Source organism: Colletotrichum costaricense (assembly GCF_030867565.1).
Source record: "Colletotrichum costaricense strain IMI 309622 chromosome Unknown Scaffold_2.1, whole genome shotgun sequence".
Lineage (NCBI taxonomy): Eukaryota > Fungi > Ascomycota > Sordariomycetes > Glomerellales > Glomerellaceae > Colletotrichum > Colletotrichum costaricense.
Window position 1 is genome coordinate 395,371 of NW_026848231.1, and position 15,074 is coordinate 410,444.

General features: G+C 54.0%; 7 protein-coding genes across 7 annotated transcripts; 3 read left to right on the forward strand and 4 right to left on the reverse strand.

Moving 5' to 3' along the window:
- Positions 1-1,807, forward strand: CCOS01_01736 (CFEM domain-containing protein; the record flags this gene model as incomplete). The annotated part of the gene is made up of 8 exons (XM_060449929.1): positions 1-102; positions 158-293; positions 353-534; positions 598-634; positions 687-754; positions 819-1,201; positions 1,254-1,267; positions 1,380-1,807. The coding sequence occupies 8 exons, from the start codon at positions 1-3 to the stop codon at positions 1,805-1,807; spliced, it is 1,350 nt and encodes a 449-aa protein (XP_060318579.1).
- A 715-nt stretch (positions 1,808-2,522) lies between these two features.
- CCOS01_01737 (uncharacterized protein) lies at positions 2,523-2,937 on the forward strand (the record flags this gene model as incomplete). Its single annotated transcript, XM_060449930.1, has 2 exons — positions 2,523-2,559; positions 2,630-2,937. 2 exons carry the CDS (start codon positions 2,523-2,525, stop codon positions 2,935-2,937), a joined length of 345 nt encoding a protein of 114 aa, XP_060318580.1.
- Positions 2,938-4,168: 1,231 nt separating this feature from the next.
- CCOS01_01738 (uncharacterized protein) lies at positions 4,169-5,085 on the forward strand (the record flags this gene model as incomplete). Its single annotated transcript, XM_060449931.1, has 3 exons — positions 4,169-4,265; positions 4,579-4,949; positions 5,050-5,085. 3 exons carry the CDS (start codon positions 4,169-4,171, stop codon positions 5,083-5,085), a joined length of 504 nt encoding a protein of 167 aa, XP_060318581.1.
- Positions 5,086-5,467: 382 nt separating this feature from the next.
- On the reverse strand, positions 5,468-7,382 carry CCOS01_01739 (magnesium and cobalt transporter CorA; the record flags this gene model as incomplete). Its single annotated transcript, XM_060449932.1, has 2 exons — positions 5,468-5,636; positions 5,692-7,382. The coding sequence occupies 2 exons, from the start codon at positions 7,380-7,382 to the stop codon at positions 5,468-5,470; spliced, it is 1,860 nt and encodes a 619-aa protein (XP_060318582.1).
- A 1,098-nt stretch (positions 7,383-8,480) lies between these two features.
- CCOS01_01740 (uncharacterized protein) lies at positions 8,481-10,000 on the reverse strand (the record flags this gene model as incomplete). Its single annotated transcript, XM_060449933.1, has 2 exons — positions 8,481-9,590; positions 9,662-10,000. 2 exons carry the CDS (start codon positions 9,998-10,000, stop codon positions 8,481-8,483), a joined length of 1,449 nt encoding a protein of 482 aa, XP_060318583.1.
- A 1,391-nt stretch (positions 10,001-11,391) lies between these two features.
- CCOS01_01741 (glycosyl hydrolase family 18) lies at positions 11,392-12,662 on the reverse strand (the record flags this gene model as incomplete). The annotated part of the gene is made up of 2 exons (XM_060449934.1): positions 11,392-12,062; positions 12,119-12,662. The coding sequence occupies 2 exons, from the start codon at positions 12,660-12,662 to the stop codon at positions 11,392-11,394; spliced, it is 1,215 nt and encodes a 404-aa protein (XP_060318584.1).
- Positions 12,663-13,467: 805 nt separating this feature from the next.
- Positions 13,468-13,894, reverse strand: CCOS01_01742 (uncharacterized protein; the record flags this gene model as incomplete). The annotated part of the gene is made up of 2 exons (XM_060449935.1): positions 13,468-13,619; positions 13,792-13,894. 2 exons carry the CDS (start codon positions 13,892-13,894, stop codon positions 13,468-13,470), a joined length of 255 nt encoding a protein of 84 aa, XP_060318585.1.
- Positions 13,895-15,074: the final 1,180 nt, after the last annotated feature.

Sequence of the window (15,074 nt, forward strand, 5' to 3'; positions counted from 1 at the left end):
ATGTCTGCTACCCGTCTCTTCTTCCTGCTCGCTTGCTTCCTGGGCCTTGGAAGTTTCGTCGCCGCGTCAGATATCTCGTACCAGGGCATCCCCAGCTGTGCTGTAAGCTTATTTCCCACTGACATCCCCTAGCCATGGAATGTGCTGACAGATGCAGATCAAATGTATCTTCCAGGAGATCGGCCATTCGTCCTGCCCCCTAACGGATCAAAAATGCATGTGTAACGATAACGTTTTGGCGGGATACGTGCAGGTATGCGTCGAGGCAAATTGCACTGTCATGGAGATGCTCGGTAGGTCACGGAGTCAGGTTCCCTTAGTGAAGATGTTAAGGCTCATCGAATATCTACAGCGGCACGCAATTCTTCATTGGCTGCCTGTGGTGTTGCCCCTGCTCAGCAGGATACCGTCATGGCGTGGTTCAGGGCGGTTCTTTTCGCCCTACCAACCTTTTTCATAATCGTACGAATGGTGAACAAGTTTCTAAAGCTGTCGCCTTGGGGTTGGGACGACACAACCATCGTCATAGCCTATGTATGTTATGCAGAAATCCACCCTCTCTCATGCCCTCGACAAGTTTTCCTGACAATCGCAAAGGCCGTACTAGCAGCTTTCCTGCCAGCGGCATATCTAGGTAAAGCTCAGATTCCGACTAATGAAATGTATCCTCTAATGTCTTCGTATAGCCGAACAAACTGGTGCAGGGAGAGATATATGGGCACTATCAGAAAACCAAATTACTGATTTTCTTTTGGTAAGGCCGCATCATCGATGCATCTCTGCTTGATTACCTCATGGAGCAAAACTGACTGTGCCAGCTATTTATCATATTCGGTATGCTCTATATGACCTGCCTAGCCTTTATCAAGGCCTCGATCATATTTCTATACCTGCGAATCTTCCCCGACGAAACCTTCCGCCGAATACTCTGGTGTACTCAGCTGTTCAACCTTCTTCTTTGGATCGCTTTCATCGCCGGCACTTTCGGCTCTTGTCAGCCCTTGCACTTCTTCTGGCATGGATGGAAAAGAGATATGGAGGGCAAATGCTTCAACTTGAACGCCTTTGCCATGTGCCATGGCGCATTGAACGTGGCTCTGGATGCATGGATGCTAGTACTTCCAGCAACTCAAGTCTATTCGCTGAGAATGCAGCGCAAACAGAAGCTGGGTGTGATGTTGATGTTCAGCGTAGGAGTTTTGTGAGTACAACGAAGCTGACATGCGAGAATGTTGCTGACTGATAGTTTAAAGTCTCACTGCCGTTAGTGCCTATCGAATCAAGGCCCTTCTCATCTTTGCGACATCATACAACGTCACAGGCAAGTCCGAAACAAGGGACTCACCGTCAGCTATGCACAGTACTGACAGCAACCGCAGCCGACTCATTCCAGAGCTCCCTCTGGTCCAACATCGAGCTATGTGTTGGTATCTTCGTGTCTTGCCTTCCGAGCACACGTCAAGTCTGGAGGAAACTATTCCCTAAGATCCTCGAAGTAACACACCTGTCTTCGAGATCAGCTAGAATGTCTAGATCAGCAAAGGGGTCACACTCTGCCAGCCAAGCCTCACGATCGGCAGCGGACCCCAATGAACGACCGCGACTCGTGTCCTACGAGGAGTCCTCGATAGCGCATCTAGTCGGAGACTTCAACGATATCGACCTCAATAACCTCAGCGATGCGAGCCCGATGGAGAGGGACCCGCCGAAGACGCCTAAAAATAATGTCGTGTTACAGAAGGATCCTGTATCAGGAGGCTCAAGAAGTAGTGATGGAGTCATGAGCCAAAAGGGCTGGGATGAATGAACCCATGAAGGGTTTGAGGATGATTATTCAATAAGAGGTGTATTTCCCACCTCGGCGAAACTCCCGGTATATCGCCTATCTACGATAGCTCCGGAGATGTATGAGGTTGTTATGTGACAAGCTGCTCTTGTCACATTGTCATGCGACTTCATGACACAGGGATGCAATGAAGGGCAACCTAGGCGGGCTGAGTACACCCTCGAGAGAGAGAGAGAGAGTACAGTTTGAACACGCAATGGGGACGTGTTGTCGAGACTCAGCGGGAGGCAGACGAGTTGTTTTGCAGACTGCAACTTCTGCTCTGGATACCCAGAGCGACTCTCTGGAGCCTTCGTCAGATAAGGATGGGTTTTGCCTCAATCTTCTTCTGTAACGGGAAAACCCAGTAGAGATACCACCATACTTACATTTCCATACACAGCTAGAGTTAGTCAATAAAACACCAGCAATAGGTGTGACTTCACCCACATGATGCCGATCAGGATAAATCTATACGAGTTGACGAGGCGCTGGACATGCTCATTGGCGAATGATCATCAACCAATCATAGACCCTTTGGTTGTCGATCGCTCAGCTAGCAAAGTCTAGGCTGAGCTGAGGTGCTTCGCCACCAAAGTTCCAAGACCATAGAAGAGGGGCTGAAGTTTGCCCATGCTAGGGTTCGTCATCCTCTATCTTCACTTCTCTCCAAAAGGCAAAGGCCAGAACCATCAAAATGGCACAGCAGGGAGGCACTTATCGCAGCACCCAAGGCATGTTTTCCTCAAGTCACTCTTACTCCATCGTATTCAGAGATTCATTTCGACTGACTGTTGAAATCAGAGGAAAAGCCGTCCGTCAAGGAGAGATCCAGCCCCCATCCTCCAACGCAAAGTCGATGCGACGAAAGGGAGGGGAGCGAGGAGGATTGGGAACTTGTCAAGAATCCTAAAGATGAACCACCAGAGCGACAGATTCGAGGCTTCCATAGTAGCTTTGACCTGCAGCTTGGTTGGGGCAAATGGAAGTTTAGCGCTTTGAGTTGGGAGGTGAACGCTGGGAGTCAGCAGTGTGATCATCACCAGCGGCAGGATACTGGCCGGAATTCGGTCGCAGATGGGGGAAAGGAGGATGATAGTGGGAAGCGATGAAATTAGCAACTAGAAGGCTGCCAGATTCTACAATCCCACTCGACTCCTCGAATATGGTCGGCATGGAAGCTTGTGTACCTGCTTTACTTACATTACATCGTCCGCCTCTGCGAGTTCAAGTTTACACTTCTTATAACGAAGATTGAGTACAGAAAAGCTCCGTTTTGCCAATGCGATTAGATTCGACAGATTCCTTGATAGGAAAAGTAGATGCCAATCGTCGTTATGGGGCGGTAACTTCAACAAGACCACCTCGCCGCCGGTTAACCCCGTTTTGAAGGCTCAGATCAAAGCATGGTTTGGGACATTTAGTGATCTCAACACATCTATAATACTTCAGAATAGCCGGGCCGGCTATGAAGGACCGAGGGGCAGGCATATGAGGTCAAATGGTTGAGAATTCCTCGCCTTGTCTTTCGTACACGAACCCCTAGAGTGCTAGAAAGACAAGAAAATAACCACTTTGTCCACATGTAGATATGTTGCACAGAAATTTAGTCCATGAGAACCCAAGGGACCAGGTTTAACCCAGACAATTGCCTAGCCAGACAAATCGAATCTCAATCCAGTTTACAGCGCCTCTAATCAGATGAACCATTCGCTCTCAAGAGACAAAGTTCAAAATTAGGCTTATGGAAATATAGCTTTCATAGAACCCAAGAGTGGGAAGCCGAACAGCACTTCTCCAAGAGCCGCCGCCAACAGACACAACCAAATTTGACCAAGCACACACTAAAAAGTATTGACAACTCAACTTCAGTAATCACGTCGCGAAGTTATTTCTCCTTTTGAATTAATAGTAGAAAAAGGGAGCGATACTTTCCTCCTTTTCTCCTCCCTTGGTCGGGTGTGACCAACACTTATACCCACTGACTCGTTTGCCGTGAGCAGACCAACTTAATATAAGTTGCATACGAGGGGGGATGGACAACGCCAAAACGACGAATGACCAATTCCTCGGGTCCCACTCAACGTCCACCGGCATCTGCATATAGAGTTCATACTTAATAAAACCTCTTTAGATTTAGTTTGCTTGGCAGAGCATCGTAGGGCTTTCGGTCTTTTTATAAACCCATGATCGTCACCCCCCGAAGGTACCGAAACGACGGGATGAACTCCCGCGTGGGCGGGTACAAAAGAGAGATTGATTCCCGTTGTTGTATCCAAGTGGGCTCGATAGAAACCTGACTTACCAACGGACATACATATTCACGATATTCTCACGACAAACATGTACGCCTCTATTCTTCTGACCTCTCTGCTCGCCGCCGGCGGTGCCCACGCTGCCGTGGCGCAGGGCTCATGGGGCGTTCGCGCAGACTACTCCCGTACGTAACAACACATCCCCCCCCGACCCACCACCCCCCGCGCCACCAACCGCCCCACCTACCACTCCACCTGCCCCCCCCCGCCCCGACGGACCCGCCAAGGCCCCAGGCGCGCAGGCGCTCCTCCACAGCACGCCGACGCCAGTATCCCCCCCGCAAAACCCCCCCCCCCATACTTCCATCCGAACTTCAACCTCCCGGCCCGCTCGGCCGTAGACGAAAGGGTAGATCGCGGGTGAAACTTGGGATGACCTCAATCCCAACCCATCCCACCCAACCACACCACTGACTAACCCACCCCCCCCCACAACAGGCTGCGACGCCGCAACCCCCCTAGAAGTCGTCCTCGACGGCGCCCAAAGCAGCTCCTCCCCCTCGGCCAACATCACAGACTTCTCCATCGCCTCCCCCTTCTCCGGCTCCCTCGTCATCAAGGTCGCCGGCGCCGTCGGCTACGGCAGCCCGTACCCGCCCCAACAGGTCGGCGTGGAGGTCTTCGCCGCCGCGACGGCGGGCGACCCGGGCGTGTGGGCGAACGCGACCGTGACGCCCGGTGTCGGGCAGCCTGCTTCCGTGGCGCAGATTGCGTGGAACACGAGGAGCGATGTGACTGTTGCGCCCAAGGAGGGCGAGACGGTTTCGCTGGAGACGATCTTTGATGGTGGGAGCTTGGTTGTTTATTACGTGAGTTTTTTTTCACCCTCTTATCGCCCCTTGAATTTCATGGTGTGCTTCTTTTGTTGGTTGTGAGGAATGGGTTTGCTGATACAGTGTGATGATGTAGTGCGGTCTTCCTGAGGCTGGTGGACCTGTTGCATGAAGGGGGTATGCTGGTATGATCGGATGAAAGTGGGATACACGACTCGAAGTTGGTTAGATTTTTAGGGTTGAATAGAGATGCCTCTTACCCCATTGCCTACCTGTTGGTCTCACATGAGCCCAAGAAAGAAACCAAAGCGAACCACTCTCCCAAATTCCCGCCCACTTTCGCTTCTCACGTGTGGAGGAATCTCAAAATATCGTAGCGACGCTCAAAAGCCCGCTCAATTGAAGCTCTAGTGTTGGGCAGTGGTATGCGGAAAGATCTATATGGGGTCTGAAATAGAAAGTAGGGGGTATCACAATACACAAGCATGACAGGGGACCAACAGTCACGACCAAGGCCTCGACCTCGAAGGAAAGCGGTGGCCGGGGCGGGGTTCCTAATCCCTTTTGGCCCTCCTCTTTGCCCTTCGCGCCCTCTTTTTATTCTGCTTCTTCCTCTCGGCGCTGATTTTCCTTTTTTGCCAAAACGACTCGAGCCACGCCCAGATCCAGGAGCGCATCATGATGATGATTGTGCAAAAGACTACAGGGCAGGCAATGACCCAGCTGTTTTCTTGGTTAGTACAATAGCTGCGGAGCGAAAGGGGTGGTCTCAACGTACAAGAATTGAATGCCCATGGGGTTCTGGATATCCGGAAACTTTTCAAAGTTTTGTCCAAAGTACCCAGTTAAGAAGGTCAGGGGCAGGAATATAATGGTAATGATGGTCAACTGCTTCATGCTCTCGTTCTGGTTCGCCGAGATGGTGTTGAAGATGAGATCAATCAGGTTATCGGCGGACCGCTTGATCTGCTGCATGGACTCGGTGATTATGACACAGTGATCGAGCACGTCGCCGAGGTACGTGTGCGTGAGCGGCGTGACGATGACGCCGCTAGCTGGATTGCGTAGCTGGCGCGCCGCCTCGTCCTGTGACAGCTCAGTGCGGTGATCGCGCAGGACGTTGACGAGGTTGTCGATAGGGTTGAGAAAAGTGAGCATCTTGTTAATCTCGCTGACGCAGATGTAGAGGCTGCGGGTCTGCTTGATGCTCGGGCTCGTGAGAACGTCGAGCTCGAGGTCGCCGATGACGTCGCTGTAGACGGCGGTGAGGGGGATGGCGAGGTCGATGATGGCGTCGATGATAGCCTGGACGACGAGAGAAGCGTCGCAGGATTGGCGGAGGATGGTGGAGGGATCGCCAAGGCGGATGGTGATGGGGCGCTCAATGTCCTCGGCCGACATCTCGAAGAAGGAGATGACTGTGTTGTCCGAGGTCAGGAAGATGGCGACCTGCTCGGCGGAGACGGCGAGGCCGCGCGACATGAGGGAGGAGTGGCGCTCCATGTACTCTGTGCGGACCTCGTTGGCCGAGGCGTGGTAGCGCTGGAGGGTGCGGACAAAGGCTGTCTCCTTGAGCTGGGAGAGCTCGCTCATGTTGCGGTTCAGCTGGGCCCCGTAGCCGCTGCCGTCGCCCTGCGTGACAATGGTCGGTCTGCCGGCCCTCTGCCTTCCCGTCTCTGGGTCTGGTCTTGGCTTGCCGCCCATGGTAAAGGCGCGCTTCAGCTTCTTCATACCCTTCCCAGACTTTGCAGTCTTTACGCTCGCTACGTCGTCCGAATCGTCATCGCTGCTGCTACTACTGCTGCTGTCGTCGTCGAGAAGGAGGACGAGCTTCTGCAGCGTCATGACGATGAAGGCGTGGTTGGCGTACCAGTCGGCCTTTGTGCGGTTCCTTGTGTTCATAATATCCTCGATGGCGAGCTTGTGCAGCTTATAGTACTTTCCGCAGGCCTGTATGACGTCCCAGCTGAGGCCGTTGATGTTGATCCAGCGGCTCTGGACCCACGGCTCCTGGGGCTTCCGCAGGAAGTCGACAAACTCTTCGTTCCTGAACTTGTGTTGAACCATGTTGCCCTGACTGAAGTCGAAGACGGAGATGTCGCACTCGGCACGGAGGGCGGGCATGGAAGCGTGGCCGCCGTCCGACTTGTTGGGATCGAAGCCGGGCTCAGAGCCGGGTTGCCAGCCGGGGCGTGACATTTCAAAATCTCCGTAGTCTTCTACCGGCTTGAAGGTGCCTGCGCGGCGTCGCATAGGGGATATGTTCTGGTCGGTAGAGGCGCGGGTCAGAGGTGCGCCGACATCGTTAGGAGCGGCGACTCGCACGCGCGCCGTGGGCGAGGTCGGGGAAGCGGCATGGTCGCGGGTATCGATTTGTAAGGACGGGAATCGGACGGTGCGCGCGTTGTCGTCGGGTTCGCTGATTGTCTTGGACATTGGTGCGCCGAAGGAGTCGGTATCGGGAGACATGACTATCGCACACGTCCCCGGGTCGGTGAGGCAGAGTAGATGTGGTGATGAGGGGAGGAGAGAAGATGGGAGAGATCGGCCGGCCGGTTGGTAGGTAGTTCAAGACATTAATATTTCGAGAAACGAAGCTTTTCGTCGCGTGGCGCTTGGTACGCTAGGGGTTCAGGTACCGCAACGGCGTAAAGCTTGGCTCGGACGGAGGAGACAAGAAAAGGAAAAATGGCAAGTTTCGCGTTGGTCGTGGCGTCGAACCGTTAAATCAGCACTGAGCGTCGCAGAATGGCGTCCTTCAGCCGCATCTAGCAAGGTCGTTTTCTCTGGCAGTGTACGTGAGATGTAGTCCGAGCATCTCAATTGGGCGAGACGAGTTGCGATGGCTGACTAGAGGGTGAGACTAGACGAATATGGATGAATGGGTGTCCGTAGATGAATGGATGAACTGAGATATGTTGGTGGCTGCAGAAACGTGGGATGGTTTGATGTTGTGTGACGCCGGCAGAAGAGAAGCGAAGCGAAGTGACCACTTCTTCGGCACATTCTCCAGGAGAAAGCAAAGCAGGGCAGGTTAGGGATCGATAGTCACGATAAACCCCCTAATGACGTCGCTTGGCAGTACAGTACTTGTAAATTGTACGAATACAGGTAACAACTCCACTAATTACTTCCACCGTCCGCTATTGGACGATACAGCGAGTGACAGCGATTAAGCTCTCGGCTGGTGCCGGTTATCCGCGTCAAGCTTCCCCTGCTGCAATGATCACCTCCAGATGACCCAGTCTGGACTCTAGCCTTGACCCATCAGACTGGAAAGTAATGTCAAGCTTTTGGCTAGCGGTCGTGGTCCATATCTCGGAACTTGAATGCCGACTGGTGTTGGCAGACTTTGACCTTGGGAAGAATCATGTCCTATTCTGTCTCTTACATTGCTGATAATCGTCTAATTCCATGTACTTCCCAACCTGACCAATTTCCCATATAAAGATGCCCGGGTAATCCAATCCCAAATATAGACGTCGTCAACGACGAAGAAAAGAAGTACACCACATGAGTAAGATCACACACAACTATGAAGCTACTTGGACAAACATGCCGTGTCCTCTAAGCAACAATCTTGTACGTCTCGCTATTGTCCCCCTTACAAGCAGCCGTGACCAAACGTCCCTGACTCCCAGGGACAACGCACGTAGCCGCATCATTCACAGGCGACCACAAGAAGCTGTCCCCAAAGACCTTGACCAGCTGCCCGGTATTCGTAAGCCCCTCGCCCGCAGCACGACCTCCACACGAGAAGAGCGTGACCGTGTCGCCGTCCGCCCGCCGCCCGTCAGTGCTGACGCACCCATTGGTCAGGCTGCTGACAATCAGCATCGCCCCATCCTTACCGTCGTTGTGCTTCCCCTTGGAAATCACGTCAAACTGCTGGTTGGGCGAGGCCTTGTCGCACGCCGCCACGGCGACGGGGATGAGGTTCTGACGGAAGTCGCCGGCGGTAGGGTCAATGGAGAGACACTGCCCGTTGGGCGCCTGGATGGCCACCTTTGTGAAAGCGCGGGTGGCCGTGTCGTCGAAGGCGTTGGCTTCGGCTGCGGCGGTCGGGTTCAGGGTGCCGCCGGCGCGGGAGACGGGGACGGGCGAGGTGGGATTCGCGGCGGGGATGTTCCCCTTCTGGCCGTTTCCGGCGGCTGGGGCTGAGGAGGCGACGGGTTGTGCTACCGCCGGAGCGGACGTTGCCTCGGGTTTGGCGGTCGCGATGGGGGCATTGCCCTGGCCGGGCTTGATCGTGGTCGTTAGCGTCATGGTGACGGTCTCATCGGTGTCATCGCATCCGGCGGAAGGCTTCCCCGTCACAACGGCCGCTGCTGTCGTGGTCGGCGCAGGCTGCTGAGCACCGTTATCCGCCCCATTGCCAGTTCCGTTACCTCCTGCGCCGGCTCCTCCGCCGACGAACCCAGGCTTGCCGCCAAAGGCAAAAGACTGGGCCTTGTCGTCGGCGTTGCAGTCTGCAATGTCCACCACCTTGCCCTTGACCGCAAAACACTTGCCCTTCTCATTCTTGGGCTGGAAGGTCGAGGGCCCCGCTCCGCTGTCTACGGCGAAGAGCTGAGAGTCCGTCACCAGGCCCTCGCCTGCTGCGCGTCCACCGCAGGAGAAGAGGTTGACCTGGTTACCCGCCGCGCGACGGGGATCAAAGTTGAAGCACGCTTGCGTCTATAATCATGAATCAGTATCGTCTTCCGCTTTGGGAACCCACATGAAGGGGTTACAGGGAGTGAACGTACCAGAGTGCTGACGATGAGCATTGAGTTGAGCTGATTATTGTGCTTTCCAGCAGTGATGACATCCCAACCCTGGCCGTCCGTCGCTCCGCAATCAGCTACCTGGATCGGGGTGAGGTTCGCCCGGAAATCTCCAGATAACTTGTCGACGAAGAGACACTTGCCGTCAGCTGTCTTGATCTGGACGTCGGAAAAAGCGCGCGTGGCGGTGTCGTCGCGGGGGTGTGCCTCCTTTGTGGCCTCCTCGTTGAGCTCCGTGACAGCTCTGCGCTGGAGAGCGAGAGGGCTGGCGGACACGAGAAGTGTGGCGTAAGCCAGAAAAGTTGCGGTTTGAGAAATCATGATGATAAGTGAAAAGAGATAAACCTGTAGTAAATGAGCGTATGGGAAAAGAATGAAAGCCTGCACAGCAGGGTGTGTTGTCAATGAAACGAAGGAAGACGGAAAGAGGAAAGACACGTAAAGAAACTACGATATCACCAAAGTCGTTGCAGCAGTATCGAAGGTGAATGCTTCATGTCAGAGAACAGGACGGCAGATGGACCCTTATACTCGGCCCTTGACGAAGACCAGCCCATCTGTCGCCTGTCATCCGTCATCCATCACCCGTCACTGAGCATCCAAGCGCCATCCCATTGACGCCAAAAGCCTCCGTCGGTCCCATGCAATCTTGTCCCTTCTTGCTGTCCCCCAAGAAGCGCGAGCGCTAGGGTCTGAACATGGTTTCACGAGATTCCTCTCTTGCAGCGAGGTTTCGTTTGGCGGCCTGGGCCCGGGGAGATATGGGAAACCTTCCTCGGCTAAGGCCCCCTCCCTGCTGCGCATCATTCCCGTCTTTCTGGTGACAAGCTGACAGAGTACCGTCCGAACACTCGTTCAACGGATAACTCGGTGGAGATTGAGACTTGAGAGTTTCTGTGGTATGCACCACATGGCAGAGTAGCTGCACAAGGTTCAAATGTAGCTAAAGAAAATTGAGCCTCCGGTTGGTTGGGATGGCCCGGCGCGTGAAACGGCTCGTGTAGCAAGGCGGCAGATCCTGAAGGGATGGCGCGGGGATCGTGGCGGGAAGATGAGACGAAAAAGGAGCTGTTGAGGTGTGAATTTGTGTGTGCCAGGGGGAGAAAGACGGAGAGTGACAGGGACGCAGGAGAAATAAGAAGAGGTCCGCGCTTGCTGGCCCCTGCACAATGAGCCGGCGATTGGATGGGAGGGCTGCCGGCTGCCGGGTGGGGCTTCACGGCACCTCTAGTATCGACCGGGTGGGGCACTCGTCGGCGCTTGCCGGAGAATTCCATCGGGGGACGTACCCGCCACAGTAAGTACTATTTCAAGCTTAAATTCATGCTCAATTCCTGTTTTCTATTGTCCCACGAGCGCTTCTGCCTTCTCCACGTGAATCATTCTGATAACCCGTCGCACTACGCTCATGTCTCACGGCAGATTCCAGTGCGACCTAGAGGACCACAGGCCGATCCCTCAAGGTTTCGAATTATCTTGAGGCCCCGTCTGACAATCCCCTGCGAAGAAGTTAGATAGTCAAGAACTTTGGATAGCATCCAACGCCTTTGATATTTTGTGTTCATTATCATATCTACGGCTACCTGTGTTTCGTAGGTATGCCTTTTCAACCCAACTGTCTTTGCATGCCGCATTCACAGCCAGGATATGTACTTGATTCCATGCAAAAGTACACCGAGAGTTTTTCAAACTTACTACCACATGAACTAGGCTCATTTGATGCCGTTCAGTTCATTAAACCCAGCCTGGACCAGACTTTGCCTCCCCTTCCGGTCTCCTACGCCAGTCCAGTAGAATAACCCACCAAGAGCCTTGCTCTTCGCATACTGGGCCTTGATGGCCACAGATCTCGGCACATCAAAGGTCATGAACCCATACTTGGGATCAATATAAGTGGCAGCGGCCGCAGTCGTATCCACAGTTGCCTTATCTACACTATCATTCGACATGTCGCAGTAATCAACCTCAGCAGACCCCTTTGTCGATCCGCCCGGCCCTTTCGCATTAGGAAAGGTGCGCGCGTACGCCGGGATCCCGAGCAGCACTTTACGGCTCGGGAACCCGTTGCTCGTGACGTAGGTGATGCCGTCGGCGCAGGCGATCTTGAGGTTCGGGTTGTTGCTCACCAGCGTCTTGGAGGCCAGGAGCTGCGCGTGGTTGCCCGAGACGTCGGTCCAGGGTCCTGTGAGGTCGTAGCACATTAAGTTCAGGTAGTCAAGGAGAGAGGCGGCTCGTCTAAGGTCGATATTCTTGAGCACCCATTGGCCCGGCGGGAGGGCTGATGTGATGAGGTACTTGCCCGCTGGCATCTGTTGGCGGACGTCACTGAGGAGGCTGATGTAGTCTTTGCCCTGCTTGGCGTCGCTTGGGTGTTCCCAGTCAACTTGGACAAGTGTCAGAGCCAGAACCTAGTGAGAATACGAGGATAGGAAAACTTACTATCAACGCCGTTGAGCTGCCACTTGTCGCAAAAGGCCTTGATTTCCTTGGCAAAACGAGCGCGCGCGGTAGGATTGGCGGCCAGGGCCGGGAACTCGGCGCTGCCCGTGCCACCGCCGACGGACACAAGGGTGCGGATGCTCGGCTTCGAGGCCTTGAGCTTGGCTGTGGCCGAGAGACAGCCCTTTGTCCCGTCGACTGGGATCTGGGTATCGGCCCAGTCGTCAATGAGCTTCAGTGATCCGTCCGTGTTGACTTTGATAAAGGCGTACATGACGTGAGTGACGGCATTGACGGGCATCGAGGCGGGAGTTTGGCCCTTGTAAACCCGCCAATTGGGGTAGTAGACGGCGTTGACCCAGCCTTGAGACATGACGGGTTGGACGAATGCTGTGAGGGCGAGCAGGTTGAAGATCAGAAAGGACAGTCGTCTCGGTGAGCTCGACGATGAGGTCAAGGTCGAGGTCAAAGTTGAGGTGTGTGTTGATGTCAATGTTGAGGCTGACGGCGGGACGGCGCGGGGGAGGGGTCGTCCTCGGGCCATTTTTGTAGCTTAGGGCCCGTCCGGGTGCGGCGGGGTGGCCCAGTTCGCTGACGTGGGGACCCCCGGGGGCTGTGCTTGCCGTAGATGCCGCTGCGAGGCGCCCAGCTGGATCGCTATTGGGGAACCGGAGACAGCCAAGGCAGGTGCTGCATCGGGTGCAAGTTTCCTCCTCTTCTGCCCTCGTATTCTCCTTGATTCTCCACGGTTCCTCTCGTAAACGTCTTTTTCTTCTTTTCGCCTTGCCACGATCAAACCGATGACGGCCGAACGAGAAGCAACCAACAGCCTAGGAGGAAACAGCCTTTAGCTCATCGAGAAAACCTGCTTTCGGTGCTGGTGCTTGTTCCTAAAAGAAGAGAGACACCGCACGCGACTTGGGACTGGTAGAAAACAATCTTTCCCGGTTCCTGATCTTCCCCTTTTTTCTCCCTTTCGTGCCTGAACCCAGGGGAGATCTTATACCGACCGCATGGGACATTGGCTAAATTCTCGAATTCCAGGGAAATTCTGGAGGAATTCGATTAATTCCTTGGCGGTTTCCTTCGATAGGCCACACGACAAATATGTGGACGATTCGTAAGCCTGTGTCCCTCTCGGAGAATGCGACCATGCACGTCTTTTTAGCCAGGCTGTTGCATTAAAAGACTTGCAGGCTTTCTCTCCCCCCTCTTCATCGTTCGGGGCAATCTACACCTGCAGACGGGAAGCAAGCTCTAGTAGCTGTGTGCTCGGAGGAATGTCGACCGCGTTCTCGATCGAGCGGCGGGATTCCCGTTTGACGGCGGACTTCCGGAGAGGAGAGGAATCAGATGGAGTCTGAGAAGGAGACTGGAGGAAACCAGAAGCCCCTTGGCTCGCCCTGCATCCAATGCTGCCCAGTGCCGCCAAGGACCACGCGGCAAACAGCAAAGTCGTCGCGGATTGAAGACTTGAAGGGCACGCTGACCGGCTGATTGCCTAGGGAGGAAGGAGGTCTTTAACGATGTACATGTGGCCACAGGGCTCATATCAATTGGCATCGACCGCGGGGACGGGGACCGATTTCCCGGAAGGCTTGCATCGCGATCAACACTTCAACGGAGTCTTTCAGCCGGTGGAAAGATCATTTCTCATGGCACGCATGGCTTACCGCTTGGCAGCGAGGCGTCGGACGGATGGCCTTGGCCGTTAGGTGCGGCCGGTGAGCAAGAAGGGAACACCACGATGAATGCGGCCGCGGCGCCACGAGACATCTTCGCGCTCCGGTGCAATTCGACGCAAGCGGAACGACGTCTCCCAAGACTATGGTACCTATAGAGAAGGTGGACGTGGCGAGGGACAGCTTATTAACACTGCCGCGTGTCAATTTCCGCCCAACAGACCTCTACCAAATTCGAGCAGCGGTCACGAAGTAAACGACGTGAAGCACGACATATGATCGATTGCAGGGCCAAGACGGCCTTTCGCAAAGACCGGCCGTTGGACAGCGGACAGATGCAGCGCGGAGTTTGAATTGAGAGAACTTTACCTTCGGATCAAATCAAACGTCTCGAGATTTCTCTCTAGAGCTACTTCTCGGCCGCATCAATGAACCTCGGGAAAGCACCAGACATGTCTCATTTCCTTCAGCTGGGGCAGCATAGCTCAAAGGGCCTTGACAAAAGTACAAAGCGACAGAGGAATGCCGGCTACGTCTAGCAATCTCATTGAACCCCATCCCAGGATCAGTCCGCTGGTTTCTGCTGACAACCCCCTAATCCTGGGAATTGTGGGCTACCTATGCCCTGAATTCTGGGATCAGTACTCCGTACGGATACTCCGTGACTGCTGGTGATCCTCTAATTCTTGGAGCAATGCGTATGCCGCTGTTGGTTGACCCTGATCCTGCGGGCTTCTGTTCGCACTACTCCATCACGAACCTTGTCGAGTAGGGGAGGTGTCTTGTCTGCAGTCACATTCAATGTTGTTCTGCACCGAGCCACCCCAATGATCGACCCTACTAGCGGGTCCAAAACCTCAGCCAGCCGCCTGTCACATCGTCGGTCTTTGTACTTTTTTTCTTTTCTTTGGAAGTCTGTCTTCACGGCGACCTCCACGAAGCCCTATTTAATCTGACTGCTTGCCCCAGGCGAGGAGCTGCTCTACTCTACCGTTCAATTGCAATCAAACATGGTGAGCGTGCCAATGTCACTCTTCTCTTTTCTCCCTATGCCAAGCCCCAAGAGCGCTAAAGAAAGCCTGACCATCCAATCAACCCGTATCCAATCCGAACCCTCCACCACTATCCATCATAAGCACCTAGCCCTGAAAAGTAGTGGTAATCATGCTTATTTTCTTTAAGTATAAAGTGTGCTCTAGTACGGTACTAATATAGCTCTAGTAATTATATAATAATACATAGTATAAGTATAAGTAGTAATACTAGCTTCTTAG